At 39.1% G+C, this 16,484-nt stretch overlaps 1 protein-coding gene across 1 annotated transcript in view; it reads right to left on the minus strand.

The window, feature by feature from the left end:
* asic1b (acid-sensing (proton-gated) ion channel 1b) overlaps nt 1–16,484 on the minus strand; it is a 353,138-nt gene that overhangs the window by 309,118 nt on the left and 27,536 nt on the right. The window contains exon 2 of the mRNA XM_053483969.1: nt 1,623–1,818. Coding sequence (XP_053339944.1) covers nt 1,623–1,818 — 196 coding nt within the window. The remainder of the gene's footprint in view (nt 1–1,622; nt 1,819–16,484) is intronic.

Consider the following 16,484-nt stretch of genomic DNA (forward strand, 5'->3'; position numbering starts at 1 on the left):
TCTTCGGCTCTTCCGACTGAGCGGTAGTATACATATGTGGGAGCCCCCTAGTGACGAGGAGGAATTGGACACGACTAATTTAGGGAGAAAACGGGAAAAAAATTCTAAACGAAACAAAAGGACCTTACAAATACATTATACAGTTTTGATTTCTTTAGCTGTCCTTGCCCCGCACATTTTAGAGTTTTCTCAGCTTCCAGCACACCTGATTTAACTAATCAGCAAATCTTTTTTTAATTGAATTGAGTTTGGTAGAGCATCGAAAACACTAAAATAAACTGTGGTCCTCCCGGGCTAAAAGTTAAGAACTACACTATTACACTATTTGGGATTTCATCCAAGAAACCGGGAAGCTAATGTAGCTGATATTCCTAATGGAATAAGTGGAAATATTGTAATAATATTTAAATAAATATTGGGAAAAATTAAAAAAACGATGATATTTCCAGAACTCTCCATCACCTCCATGGTTTATTTTCCACACCTTTTTTGTTAAAAATTATTTACAGTAACACTACTTTCACCCTTGTTACTTGAACTACGTCTCAGTGGGTACTGTAGATCCGCCAGTTGTTCCATACTGATATTTAGCACAACAGCACTCCCTCTTATGTGATATTGATTAATTATAAATAAGGAGACCACACTATTACTAATTTTTATACTGTACACTTCACTATTAGCTAGTGCTTATTAACACTGTGCATGACCTGTCTTTTAGCACCGTTTTTACCTTTTTTCCATTGTTGTTTTTGCAGCTCTTGCTGTAATGAACTTTTAGGCACTCGTGCTTTAAATTATCACTCTTTTTACTGAACCAGCGTACAGAACTTTTTTAGGTTGTGTACGCATTGTAATAATTATGCAATGCTTATATATTCTTATTGCCCAGATACATGCATAGTAGTATATTCCACACCAGTTGTGACATCATATAATAAAGATTTAGATTTAAGAGTTAAAAAAAAACAAAAAACACGAGCTTTAAAGACTTATAAATCAAATAAAACTTTTTAAACACAGTAAAGCTTAAACACTGACTTTAATTACCCATCTTCTTCTTTAAACTTATTTAATGTCACCTATTCCCCCATCTCCCAAGTGCATACCTCAGAATCCAAATAAAGTTTGTATGTTGTACTGAAGTTTTAAATCATCATATACGCAAATTAAACAAGTCCGCTTGTAGTTGTCTTGCACGACAGATGTGAAAAGTAAAAGAAAGTTGAATTCCAATTTTCGCCTGAACAAAGTTTATAGACAGAGCTTCTATCCACTCTGCTAGACATAGATTTATCTACAACAATTCATCACTTCACAATGATAAATAAATGATCCCTATTATTTTAGAAGCATATTCACCAGCCAAGAATTCACTCCAGATGCAGTGATAGGATACACAATAAAAAAAAATAGCATAAATCATGATGAAAGTTGAACCAATAATCTCAGCACATGCCTGGCCCCAACCCGCAGACCTCTAAGTGCATCCTCCTTATTGCATTACGGGGACAACTGATCAATAAGACTCTTGTAGGTAAAATAATCTCCACAGATATCTCCTACGCATCCAAGCAGAGACCGAGCGAGAGCACGAGGTACTACAAGACATGTCGACTTACCACTTTAAAGTCCTCAGCGCTGCACTTGTCTCCACGGTAGTAGCAGGAGAGCAGCATGTCCTTGATGTCGTGGCCCGTTCGATCATAGAACTCGCGCATGTTGAAGGGTCGCGGTTTAAAGGTCAGGAAGTCAGCCTTGACCTTCAGGGTCTCCAGAACGCTTTCCTCCACCAGGTGAGTGTCACGAATCTCATATCTAAAGACAAAACAAAACAAATTACTGCTTAGTGCTTATATAATGTATAACGAAATATTATTCCTATCCATACATGAATAAAGTGTAAAAAAACAAAAAGACTAAACACTCCTTTGTGTATAAATTTTGGACTGTTTGTCAGAGTAGGAAGCCCTTAAAACACATTCCCATGTTTTAATGAATATATATAGGCTCAAGATTGTGCGATATAGAGTCATATCTAGACCTACAGTATCCTTTTTTCAGCACAACCTCTGCAGATTTTTTTTATTTTAACCAGTTATACACACATAACAAATAGCTCAGATTCATAAATCAGTCATGTTTATGGTTGTTTTAGGTTATTTCTGTTACCTAATAAGAATAAGAATAATTTGCACATTTTGTGAGTACCACATTTTTGCAACGTCATTCGTCTGCTATGATTTATGACATTACAGTAATAGTGGACGGAATCAGACAAAACAAATGCAACAGCTTCCCACACACAAAATCACTCATGCATTTTTCCAATTTTTTATAACATTATTACTCTGCTTCAGCACAATGCCTAAATTCAAATTTTATTAGTTACGTACACAGTCATACACAGTACGATATGTAGTGAAATGCTTACACTACAGTACTCTACTGTACTGTACATAGTTTTGTTAAGTATATTAGAGATGGGCTCGAGCCGATATGATATCGGTATCGGGTCCGATATAGCCGTAAGTCCGTCAACGGATATCGGTCGGACAGGCCCGATCTATATATTCCAGTTCGCAGCTTGCACTGGACCTTAAACTCGACGCAATGCACCGCTCCTTATTCCATACCATGAACCTGCGGCAACTTCGATCTGAGCAAGCGAATAACGTTAGCCGTTGTTGTGAACAAAATGTCGCTCGTTTGGAGATACTTTAGTTTGGAAACGCCGAAAGGCAAGACGGATACTTACAATGTGTGTAAAGCCAGCGTGCCGAGGGGGGGGGAGTACGGTTGCTTCGAACAATACAACTAATTTAATCGAGCACCTGCAGAGATTTCACGGGAAAGAGTACCAGGAGTTTATGCTAGCAAACAGGGAAAAAGACACCAGGCAGCAGACACTCGTCGGTTTTTTTAACTGACTTTTTTTTTTTTACTCTGAAGATGTTTATTTCTTTGCAGTTTATTTTAAAGCCTTATTCAGTTGGTGCTGTTGTTGGTCTGTTGCTTGACCTGTCAAATAGATGTGTCTGGGCTTATTGTTTTTAACTTTTTTGATAGTTAAGATATTTATTTAAAATGTATTAGTTTTGCACTTTTATTTTTTACACAGTTGTTGCTGCTAAAATGGACATAATACTTGAACTTATTTCAACCAAGATTGTTGTGTTTGCTGCTACCTTTTTGTGAAGTGTGACATAAATTCCTTTGGAATGCCTTTAAATTCAAAGTAGTTGTGTATATTTTTTGCTCTTCTAACAAGTGCTTAATAGTTTATTTATTCTGTGATGTAACATTACAAACAGCACAATTTCAACAAAAATAATGCTAATATTGAAGTAAAAAGATGTATTATATCGGAATCTGTATTGGTATCGACAGTCGTGTATCGGAATCGGATCGGAACTGGAAAATCGTGGATCGGCCCATTACTAAAGTATATACAATGTTGTTTAAACATGTGCTATTTCACATTGTGGACAATAAGCAAGGCATACCTGTCACTACTGGAGTGATTGCAACGACAATCAGCATTCTCCAAAAACCCTCTGAACACATTTAAACCATTCAGAAAGTATTTTTGCTGCACTGATCATGTGACAGAAAGAAGTGATGCGATTGGTTCATCACAAAGCGTCTGCTTTTGCTATGAAATCCAGTGGCTATGAGTCGCTATGTGTATTTTTTGGACATTTTGAAACGTAGGAGTTTAAAAAAATTTAAAAATGAGGTTATATAGCAGTTTTCTTTAAAGTAGGAAAACATAAATTTTGTGGCTGCTCAGTTCCAGCGTCAGTCAAATGATATCTTCACATGATATCTTTCTATGTAAAGATACTGTCTTAGATACATTTTTTGTACCAGACTCTCTAGTAAAAGCTCAAGACTATAGATAAGTAAACTTGCTATAATAAAGAAACATCTGGATTTAATTAGTCTTCAATATAATCAGCCTAAACTAATACAAATTGGATATAATATTAGGTTGAAGGAGTAACAACTGCAAAGAATATGTGTGGCGATGTAGGAACACCCCAGTGAAGTTTGTCGTTGATGAATTCTGGAGGGGAGAAAAAGCTATTTATATTCATCACTGTGTTTTTTAAGGAACAAAATTACTTATTCACAGTGGGTTTCCAAACAACAACACAATTTGCAGGTTAGTAACAGCATAAAGTACAGAAAAGGTGCCAGAACTTTTGAAAACAACATTTGCCTGGAGAAATGCAATTCACTTGAACTGTTCATTTTGCTTTGAGTTTATCCAGATGAACTTTAATCGTGCAAACATGTGACCCTTGGAAACACTGACGTATTAAAAATAGATTGTTTTGGGTTTCTCAATCTCAAACACAAAATAATTAATTTTTGCATTCCCACCTAAATTAATAACTGCTTTCACTTTAAGATTACATTAAAACAAGTGCATGCTTGACTTCCTGTATTTCCTCCACACACACACAAGGAGGGAAGTCTACTGTTTAAAGCCTTGTTGAATCCATTTCCTAGGACAGTGTGTAGTATTTCAAAGTGGGGTTTTATTGTTAAGAGCTGGATTCTGCATGGCTTATTCATAAGGATGTTCTGCTCCAGAGATGGTGCTATGTGGATTTGTATGGTAAAAACTTTACATAATCCAAGACTCTAAAAAACGAATTTAAAGAGTGTTATTTAATGAAGAAAAATGTTAGTTGTTCAAATAGGAGCTGCATGGTGGCTTAGTGCTTTCATCTTCAGGGTTGGGGGTTCGATCCTCGTCTTGAGGTATGTGTGTGAAGTTTGTCCTACCAGTTAGGTTTCCTTCACTTAGTCCGGTTTTCTACCACGGTCCGAAGATTTCCAAGCCTGCAGTAAAGGTTACCCGGGAATTCCAAGCTGCCCACCATACTTGGTAGGTTTCGACCGGGTTCTCCAGTTTCCTCCCACAGTCCAAAGACATGCAGTTTAGATAAATTTCCATTTTGCTCTATAGTTGGTAGGTTCCCTCAGTACTTAAAAGCAGTACTCTGCTTTTAATCCCACAGTCCAAAAGGTTGATAGGCTTTTTCAAATTTCCCTATGATTGGTGGGTTTCCTCTAGGGACTCGGGTTACCTACTACAGTCCAAAAATATGTGGTGTAAGTTGATTGGCATTTTTTAATAGCCTGGTGCTTGGTAGGTTTCCTCTCATAGTCCACAAGTACAGTCGGTTGACTGGCCATAGTATGTGACTGGTGGTGTGAGTGTCTATGTGCTTGTGCCCTGAAATAAGGCGGCACCCTATCGAGGGTGTATATATACAGTGAGGTCAATAAGTATTTTATCACCCTGTGATTTAGCAAGTTCTCTTACTTGAATCATGAAGAGGTCTACAATTTTAAGCATAGGTGCATTTCCACTGTGAGAGACAGAATCTAAAAAGAAAAATCACGGAATCACATTGTATGCTTTTTTAACAATTTATTTGTGAATTACTGTGTCAAATAATTAATTGATCACCTGATTATCAGCCAGATTTCTGACCCTCAAAGACCTGTTATTTTGCTTTTAAATAGTCCAGCTACACTCTGCTCATGATTCAAAATTAGTAGCACCTGTTTGAGGTCGTTAGCTGTCATAAAGACACCTGTGCACCCCACAATCAGCTAAAGTCTAAGTAGATACATGGGGTATCAATGATGCTAAGAATGGTGAAGAATTAGCCCAGAACTACACAAGAGGAGCTGGTCAATGCTGTAAAGAGAGCTGGGACCATCGTTTCCAAGGCTACTATCAGTAATACACTAAGACGTCATGGTTTAAAATCTTGCATCGCACGGAAGGGTCCCCTGCTTATGTCCGCCCATGTCCAGGCCCGTCTGAAGTTTGCCAGGGACCATCTGGATAATCCAAAGGAGTTATGGGAGAAAGTCCTGTGGTCAGATGAGACCAAAGTAGAACTTTTTGGTCTTAACTCCATTCGCCGTGTTTGAAGGAAGAAAAATGATGAGTATCATCCCAATAATACCATACCTACAGTGAAGCATGGGGCTGGAAGCATCATGCTCTGGGAGTGTTTTTCTGCACAGGGGACAGGACCACTGCACTGTATTAAGGAGAGGATGAACGAGGCTATGTATCGTGACCTCCTTCCCTCAGTCAAAGTATTAAAGATGGGTCGTGGCTGGGTCTTCCAACATGACAATGATCCAAAGCACACAGCCAGGAAAACCAAGGAGTGGCTCCGTAAGAAGCATATGGACTATTTAAAAGCAAAATAACTGGTCTTTAAGGGTCAGAAATCTGGCTGATAAGCAAGTGATCAAATACTTGTTTGACACAGTAATTCACAAATAAATTGTTAAAAAAATCTTCCCCAGAAAAAGAATTTTCCCCAGAAATGCACCTACTGTATGCTGAAAATTGCAGACACCTTCATGATTTCTAAGTTAGAGAACTTGCAAAATCACAGGGTGATTAAATACTTATTGACCCTATTGATAGGCGACAAGTTAAATAAGGAGTCTCCAGTGTCAGTGCGTTGTTGCTAGCATTACATTTAAAATGTGATTAAAAGTCTGGTAAGGGTTTGAATATTTATAGCTAACACATACTGTAAGTGATAAAAGGAACTTGTAACAATGTTAAAAATATCTCTAAATGGTTCAAATGTATGTAATATTTTAACGTGGTAATATGTTGCCATTCCTGGCAAAATGTATACGGTTGTATAGAATAAAATACTTCAGAAAGTACTGTCATTACAAACAATTCAACTTTAGATCAATAGCGTTAATCCAGATTTGCAGTGACCTGTATCATACTGCACTCCATATTGTATTGTATTTCTTTTTTTTATACCTTAAACTGTAAGTCAAAGTAAGCATCTTTTTGTAATACCCACAATATGATTTATTGTAATCAGTCTTGAGCATGAAGATGCCTCCAGGTGTTATAAGATTACAGTGTTATATTTGAAACCCCAATGTAGCATCTAAACCTAATTTACAGAAGCTAAAGGAAGTCAATATGAGTGAGATATTTATAACAAAAGATAAGGAAATAGCAGTGCTGCAATAAAACATAATGTGTAGCTAACATTACAGAGGAAGAGATCTAAGACGAGCAGCACATATAGCTATTATGGTTACACCAAGGCAGCTGTCGGCAATGTGATGTTTCGTGACAAACTGAACCTATTTACTTTGTGACCTTCTATTATTCTATATGTTCCTTCAAAAGCACTCCCTGTACAGAGCAGCCGTGTCAGGTGGTCTTTAACAAATGTTTTGGGAGTTAAGCGTAAAAAAGATTAATTGGGAGGACAGGAAACAGTGGCAGGACATCTCAGGAGAAATGTGTTATGAGATTTGGGCGTGACGGTACATCCACGGTGCAGCTTTCACACCCTTACTTTCATGTTCAGAAAATCCGACAGCTCAGACACAGAGTCAAAAGCAATATTGGATAACAGCGTCTGGTGAATCTTTCTTTCAGAGATGATAAGATAAATGTGAAAATAAAATAAAGCAGGCAAAGGTTCAACAGGATATGATTTATAGATGTAATCTTTGCCAAAACGCTCAACAGTAATGGTCCCTCGGTTGCCCTCAGCAGTCAGATGAAGTGGCAAACATTACATGTCCTTCGGTTGCATACCTCAACCCTATATTATTATTATTATTATTATTAAAGATTTTTGCACACATCAGGTCAACATTTTGTACAATGCTGCAGTAAGTCAACAAACAAAATTGATAGTGATTTATGCAAACCTGAATTAAAGAAGAAAAAAATAAAAATGAAAAAAGCCACTGGCAATACAGAGTATGCTTGGGCATGTGCTTGGTGTGCACCAATGGTCACCCACATCAATTCCTGGACCCAAAGTTTCCCAGCATAACATTGCCCAGTGCATCACCTTCCCATGGATGGCTTGCCTTTTTTGCACAGTACATACTGGTGCCATCCCCAAGTAAGCAAAACCAAGAGAGAACCTCTGGTTCTGAAAATGAAGCCAACATGGAAGTAGCCAACATGGAAGTAACAAAACATATAAAAATGGCCAGCTTTACAACAGCCAGGTACAAAAATTGGTTTTGGTCCCAATAGCCAGATTTTCCATTCAGAACAATGTTACGAGGGTGAAATCTTTAGGTAAGTCATCAGTTAAAATTATCTTAAAACAAACAATTTGCACAATTATGACCATGGCAATTTTGAGTGACAGCTGTATGTAGGCGTCAAAGCACTAGCTGGCTACATCAACAGCTAACTGTAATCGTTGCAGTTTTATTTACCACAAGAAATGTAGGAGATGACACGGGATGATATGTACAGTAGGAAAAAAGTAATGGAGTTTAATCAAATGCATTAGCATATTAATTAATGTTAGTCACCATAACATTTTAACCAAGTTAAAACTTGTGGGTGGTAACTGAGTTAGGCAGCCTCCAAACAACAGCCAGGCTCCGTTCATTCTGCCTGTTTGCCCATTTACAGAAACCAAAGTTTTGGTGGCAACAACTCCGAGCCTAGATGGCGACAAAATGAGTGCCCGTGTTTGAGCTTGAGATAACCTATGAGTAATGCCACAGAGGGTTTATCCAATTCTTTTTATACAATATATAAGCAAAAGACACACGATCATTATATAAAATAAATTTTTATTCATCAGACCATATTCCAGTTCTGATGTTCCCTGTTGAGTCTGGTTCCTCTCAAGGTTTCTTTCTATTGCCATCTCAGGGAGTTTTTCCTTGCCACTGTCGCCGTCACCCTTGGCTTGCTCATCAGAGACATTTCCTTCATCATTCATTCATTTCATTATTATTTAGACACATTTTTCTCACACATACACACTTCCAAATATTTTCTTTTCTTTTCTTTTAATTAAAAAAATTCTTAAATTTTTTGTGAAGCTGCTTTGAGACAATGACCATTGTTAAAAGCGCTATATAAATAAAATTGAATTGAATTGAATGTTCACATGCACTTTATACAGTAGGTACTTTCTTTATTAAATAACATGTCCTTGTGTCTGACAGTTCACTAGTTGTTCTTTATTAAATCACTTTTGGTTGGTACTTACCATTGCATACCAGAAACACACCTCAAGACCTGCCATTGGTGAAGATACTCTAACCCATTTGTCTAGTCATCACAACCTGGGCCTTGTCAAAAATTTCTCAGATCCTCATAACTGCCTAATTTTTCTACTTTAACCAGCAATATTTAAACTGACTGTTCACCTTCCTGCCTAATATATCCCACCTCTTAACACCCCATAACTTATTTCCTCAGATTTTCTCCTCCACATGCCTCTTTGTTAGGGCACTCTCCCATCAAAGCCATAACTACCAAACAAGACCATCTTTTCTGAGCCGACCAGATCTTTTCTGCTGCTTTTCTGCATCCTCTCTGCTGCTGCACACACAATGGCATGACACACTCAGTGGAAACTGTTATTGGCTCCTTCCACTTGCGTGAGCTCACGGGAGCCAAAGTAGTTAGTGTCGCTATGACAGATGTAAGAGAGCGTATGCCAACCCCTTTGCCCCCTTGGGTAAGTGGTTTTAAAAGTACCTTGATTCAACTTTGTTTTTCATGCATGAGATGAATATAGAAAGGCTTACGTCATTAAATTGGGTTGCCAGATTTCAGCTCAGCAAAAGGGAAAAGGGCCATAATATTTACATGGAAAACGAAGTCGACACGGAGCACACACATTCCTCATCTATAGCCGTTATCCGCTCCAAATCTTTGTGATATATCTTACAGTAGCTTTCAGTAACTACTGTAGCTTTCAAAATGTTCACTTGCTGTCTAATACAGTATATGCCACCCCCTTTCAGAGGCCACTATAATAAGGTCTGGTACAGTAAGTGTAGCTTTTGTGACATGGGCCAAATTCTGTTGGCTAGATGACTGGGTCAATGCTACTCAAACAATGGTCAAGGATGGCCTAGGCCCCTTGATGTACATAAGAATTTGCGGAAATAGTTTATGCTGATAGAAAATGATGCTTCTGATAAAAGCAGTCAGACCACACAATGGATCGCAGTTTTGGTGTCAAAAGGGTGGGGACTAGAATAGAATAGATAAGAATGCATTTATAAGAATGCATTTGAAATTTGGATGGCTGTTCTAGCAGACATACGACAAAGCAAGTCGGTGGAGATTTTAAGGGTTCTAAAAAGAAGCCTGGTATTTGCAACCTGTTCCAAAGAACAGCCAATGATTTTGCGCTGTGTAAATTACTCTTTGGAGCTTCTTTTTGTCTTCAGAGCAGCCGGCAGACCACACAGTCACGCAATTCGCCACCATGCCTTTAATAATTGAGCGGTAAAAGGTGGCCAGCAGTTTCCCACTTAAACCGCTCCTTTTAAACAGCCTCGGGTTGGCTGCTGCTAGGCCCTTCCTTGCAGCAGCTGTGGTGCTGGCCGTCCAGGTGAGATTGGCAGAGATGTAAGTCCCTAGGAATTTAAAACAGTGAACTCTTTCCACTTTTTAAGGTATATTGGAAAGTGATCGTCTTTACCCTTGCTGCAGTCTATAATGAGTTCTTTGGTCTTTTTGGTGAAATAATTGCTCTTGTACCACAAGGCAAACCTGAGGACCTTAGCTTTGTAGCCTTCTGCTGATATCAGTTATAGGTGTGGAGTGAGTACAAGAGGGGGCTTAGCACGCAGCCCTGTGGGGATCCAGTGCTGAGAGTGGAGAAGTGGGGGTCAAGACTGATGAATTGGGCCCTGTTAGTCAGAAAGTCCCTTATCCAGCAACAAATGTGGGCGGAGAGGCAGAGGTCCAGCAGTTTTCTGATTAGTATGTCTGGGATGATGGGGCTAAACTGTAATCAATGATGTGCATTCTCACACAGCTCCCGCTGTGTTCCAGGTGGTTCAAGGCTGTGTGGAGAGCAATGGCAATATTAAACAGGTGGTCTTAAGCACGGTATATAATCCATGGAACACTGCAGAGTACACCCCAGATGGTGTGCCAACTTATCACAGGGCACATATATACCCACATCATACAGTATGGGCAATTTGGAAATGCCTTTATGTCTTTGAACTGTGGAAGGAAGACAGCATGGGGAGAATGAGAAAACATCACACGTGCAAAGGTACATTGAGAAAGGATTTGAACCCCAATCATGAAGGTGTTGGGCAACAGTGCTGACCAGTACACCACCATGCCTCAACAATAGAATTCTATGAAAGCTAAGTGAACATGACTCAAACTCATCCAGGAGTATTACCAATCCAAAAATCTTTATACTCTGTTTAGAGAGAAATCAATATGCCAGCATCAGTGGCTTACGATTGATGGTACTGTAGATATACTTCACCAAAATAAGCATACTGTCTTTAAATAAGTAATGATGGCAAGAGGTACTTCACATGAATAAAAAGAAAGCTTTAACACAATCCAGGTTCTCTATGTTGCACTCGCACATAGTCTTGTCAGAATCAAGGTGTTAGATACTTCATAATACGGGCATTACTGTGTGATCATTTTCTGTCTTTCTTGTTTTGAAACACCTGGATTTTCAGAGAGCTGTATTGGTATGCAGAAAGGGTTTTTTGTAAGGCAGCAATATTGTAGCAGGTGCTGAGTAGGTCTGTTGGGACATATCCAAGAATCACTGTCAGTACAGTCAAGAGGGATAAAAACACAAGCTGACAAGTTTATTACATCGAATCTGTAATCACGGAATCAAAAGACAGGCAAAGGAAACAGCCAGAACCCAGCAGAGCAAAGTAATATAGAGGTGAGAAGTTGTTGTTTGCAAAAAGAAATAGAAACACAATGCAGTCAATGCAGACTTTATAGGCAAATATAGTAAATGTAAATGTACAATGAGAAGTTTTTTTACTAAAAGAAGGTATCCTGTTTTTGCACAGTATTACACCTGTACCAACTCTCTCTCTTACAAAACCCACTCGCAATAGGTCTGACATAAATTTTCTACGGCCACAACATTCCATTTACCACGGCTGTAGCTCATCACACACACATCACCCCTGTGATGTACTGCAATAAGTGCGAAAGCTTAAATTTGCAGGTTTAACACCGCTACTCCGTTCTTGTATAACGTTTGTAATTAAACTGTATTCAGTTTTTTCTTGGACCTGACAGTTGCTTCTGTGGCATGTATGAAATTGTCACTGTCACAAAACCTTTTATCATAGAGGTAAGAAACAATGGGTTGTCAGATCTGCATGACAGGTGAAGCACGACAGGCAGTATTTAAACATGTAAAGTAAGTCCCTGACTTTTGAGTTAAGAATTTCTGCAGATATAAAAGGACAGCAGATTAACAAACATTCATAGATGTAAACTAATTGCAGAAGTAGCTCACGTGTATTGTACTAAAATAGACACTGTATTGCACCAGATTCCAATATTTACAATTACATACAATATTTTCAGTGTGAAAAAAGTGAATGTATATAATGTCCAAAGTTTAATAAATTGTATGTGTTTGCATGTGGTGGTGCAGAAGAAATGAGCCGGCCTTGGTTTTAATGAATCAGTCCGGGAGCACAATGTTAGAAAATACAGTAGCTGTCCTGTAAGGCTGTCCTGATGATGAATAAACCAAAATAGGTCTAAGACAAAAAGTCATCCGTTCGGTCAACGTCTTCCCAGGACTGCTTTTAAACGAGGTCAGCTGGCCCCGCTGCGTCACCAGGATTCCCATCGCGATTTGGAGACGCAGACTTGCAAAAGTATAATGTGGAACCAAAACATCAAACCTGTGTGTTTGGTTTGTTCATGCTTTACATTGTATATTTGTGTCAAAGGTGTACAATACTTTTTTTATCCCGATTAAAAAAAACCTTCAACAATGATATATAAATTTTAAAAAATGGTTTTGGATTTTAGTAGGATAATCAAGCACCTGCTTGGGAGGGAGGGACCCTCAAAAGAAAATATGCCACACAATCGAACAAGGTAGTTATGAGAGCTGGGTCTGCGAATGGCTTTAAGCTCGGTACAATGGAGCAGGTACTGCTAACGAGGACTTTAAACAAGCAGAAGAGCATATGCAGTGACAGACTTCTATCACAGAGCTTCTCTACTGACAGACTCCCAGAGACTTACACATCTGGGGACATGATTGGGATTTTTGGTCGTGATGGTCCCTCACCCACTGCTCATCCTTGATTATGCATTTAGCTCTCTTTCGTAAGAGACTCATCGTTCACTGTCAAATTTATCTACTTATCATGTACGCTATTCTGCATTGACTCGCATTACCTTAGTCTTGTACCACTCACTTTTTGCACTGTTGTCACTTTTACAGTAACTGCTGTTACTGAGATGTACAACTCAATTTGCGCTATTTTGTCCACTAAATATTCATCCTCATTTCCTATATTTGCACATATTCATCTTACATTTTACATCTTTATTGTATACATTATATTCTGTTTTTCTCTTAGTCATTTTTGTTGAAGCACGGGTCATCTACCACATGATGGGGGAAAAAAAAACTTTTTTTTAGTAGCAGACAAAATCATGTGCATATAAAAATTACCACAAACACCTTGATACCTCAGGCCAGATTGTATATGTCTAGTATTCACTAAACACACATGTTCAGCTAAACATGCTATATATTTAATAGTAAAATTTTATTTTATTATTTTACAGAATTGTGCTCTGCAGCACGGTGTTGTTTTGGTCAGTGGTTTGCACCTCCCGGGTCAAAGTCTCCTGGTACAATCTCCAGGCCGTCTGTGACACTGAACAGGACAAGTGGTCTAGAAGATGAATACGTAAGTGAGGATTGTATTGCAATAAGAGCAATTCAAAATGTGATTGAGCAAGTAGACAGGGAAGGAGCCCGATGATGTTGGAAAACATTTTTCCGTGCTCCGAGCACTACAGTACAGTAATGTAATACAGACCACAAGCTAACAGAATAGATGTTGACCGATCGAATTGTGATCTAAGGAATTTGGACCCAAATCACCAATCTTGCCTCTTTGCCTGCTCAGCTCCATACGCAGCAGGCTGTAACACACTGGGTGTTCTGATCCCTTTCTATCATAGCCAGGATTGTTTTTTCCATTGTTTTTTTTTTTCTGTGGTCCCGCTGATCCTGTCACCAGTTTACTGGTATATAATTAAGCAATATCACACAAAATCATCAGTTCAAGCAGTTCAATAAACACATTTATTATGAACAAATACTCACATTAAGGGTTGCAGAGACCCGGAGCCTATCCCAGGAGGCATAGGACACGAGGCAGGGTACACCCTGGACAGGGTGCCAATCCATCACTACGGGCAATTTGGGAACGCCTAACCTGCATATCTTTGGACTGTGGGAGGAAACCGGAGTACCTGGAGGAAACTCACCGAGGACGGGGAGAACATGCAAACTCCATGCACACAGAGACGAGAATCGAGCCTGGCCAGGAATCGAACCTGGACCCTGGAGGTGCAAGGCGACAGTGCTAACCACCGTGCTGCCTTATGAACAAATAATGATTTCTTTATTTAAACAGTTATTTTGCTCTGCCGACACATATCCTTCCGCAACTGGCAGAACCAACTAACTGCCACTAACAGTTAAAGTAAAAAAGTTTTAGATTCTTATAGGTACTATTTATCCAAAATGTAAAAGGAATGAATCAAATTTTTAATGCATGCTTTTTATAATAACATATACAGTGGGGCAAAAAAGTATTTAGTAGTACTGCTCTAGATCTGCATGGAGGAATGGGCCAAAATACCAGCAACAGTGTGTGAAAACCTTGGACCTCTGTCATTGTCAACAAAGAGTATATAAGTATTGAGATGAAATTTTGTTATTTACCAAATACTTTTTTTTTTTACCATAATTTGCAAATAAATTCTTTAAAAATCCCACAATGTGATTATTTGGATTTTTTTTCTTATTTTATCTCTCATAGTTGAGGTATACATATAATGAAAATGACAGGTCTCTCTCATCTTTTTTGCCTTACTGTATTTACTGTTGCAGACATTCTGTAGTGAATGTAAGCAAACAGCAGTAAATTTACATGTTAAATGAATGATTTGCAAAATTTCCATTCTCCAAAAGCCAAAAATAATGAATTATGATAACGTCTCTGGTCTTTAGCAAATATGCACACTGCACCATTGGCGAGTTAAAAGTGAGACAGAGAGTGCAACTATGAATCACTTACTCACATATTAGCTTAATTCATCAAGTCAATGTGCAGCAATGTATTAATCATTCTGTACATATTATGGCAATTCTGTTAAGCCAGACTGAGCAAATTCCATTTTCCAAATTCTCAAAGTGGCTGTTTGGTTTGTTTCAAGTTTTTAAAAAGCTTTCTAATATTTAATTTGCAATTTTGTTCTGTGGTTCCTTCTCTTGAGGATACGTACCATCTCTATATTCAGTGGTCACAGCAAATAAGGCTGGAATAGTGGTGCTGCTTTTCATGGTGCTGTAAAATCAAGAAGTGACTTGCTAAATCTGGTTCCCTTTCAAAAGCTACACTCAATGCTGCGCGACAGCGCTATGGGAAACGATTCCTCGTGACCGGTTGTGAAGCATGTGTGTGTCAAACACGCCAAATATTTTGGCATGTATAACCCCAGGCAGGTGACGTCAACCGATGAGGTGCACCTGGAGGTTATTAATAAGCATGAACCGGAAACACCCTCAAATTATTTTCTTTTCAGGATCCATGTTGTGTGTGCAAGCATTTTTTAACAGAAAGCGAAAATAGAAAGTGTCCTACTACTCACCAGAAAGATGGCAGAGTTAGACACGAGTCCGTCCCTCCGTGTAGAAGAATATCTCGCTGAGGGCGATCTCCACATTTTCTGTTTAAGTGTTTGGGGGAAGAGCACGCTATCCTTGGGCTTCAGGGAGCAGGTAAGTATTGCGATTTTCTCCCTATTAAATTCCCGAGCGCTCGTGTTCGCCGTCTTAAAGCGAAACCGCAACCCGCAGCGCATTTCTTGCGTGCAAATCTAGTGGAGGCGCACGAGACAGGATTTTCCTTTTCTCTCGCCGGATCCTGAGTCTTTTACCTTCTACTTCTCCAACGCGCTTCGGCGCTTCTTGTGAAGGGGGGAAGAACTTTCTCTCGAGAGCGCTCCTCTAGTGATGAGCCAGTGTGTTAGTTGGTGTTAGAGGTGATAACGCGCGGTCTAATGTGTACACCTCGATTCGCCGTAAAAATAAATAAATTAAATAAATCCCGCAAACGTGCAAGGTCAGCTGACAGGTGCCTGTCGGGTGGCCGGAGGAGGGGCCTCAATGATGGCCCCTCCCCCTCCTGGCGACCTCCATGAGTTAACTCTTTTATGGAATAAGCCGTATTTATCCTGTGTTTTTGAGCTATTGACATTTGATTTGTTCCAATGTCATGGATGAAAGCGCGGTCCTTTATGATGATCTCCCAGATCAGAGAGACGCTCACGAGCTATCTCTCTCCTGGGAGCTCATCCTCTTGGGAAAAATCCACACTCCCCACCAAGCGTGTAGACTAACATC

The sequence above is a fragment of the Clarias gariepinus genome, chromosome 23 (genome assembly GCF_024256425.1).
Source record: "Clarias gariepinus isolate MV-2021 ecotype Netherlands chromosome 23, CGAR_prim_01v2, whole genome shotgun sequence".
In the NCBI taxonomy this organism is placed as follows: domain Eukaryota; kingdom Metazoa; phylum Chordata; class Actinopteri; order Siluriformes; family Clariidae; genus Clarias; species Clarias gariepinus.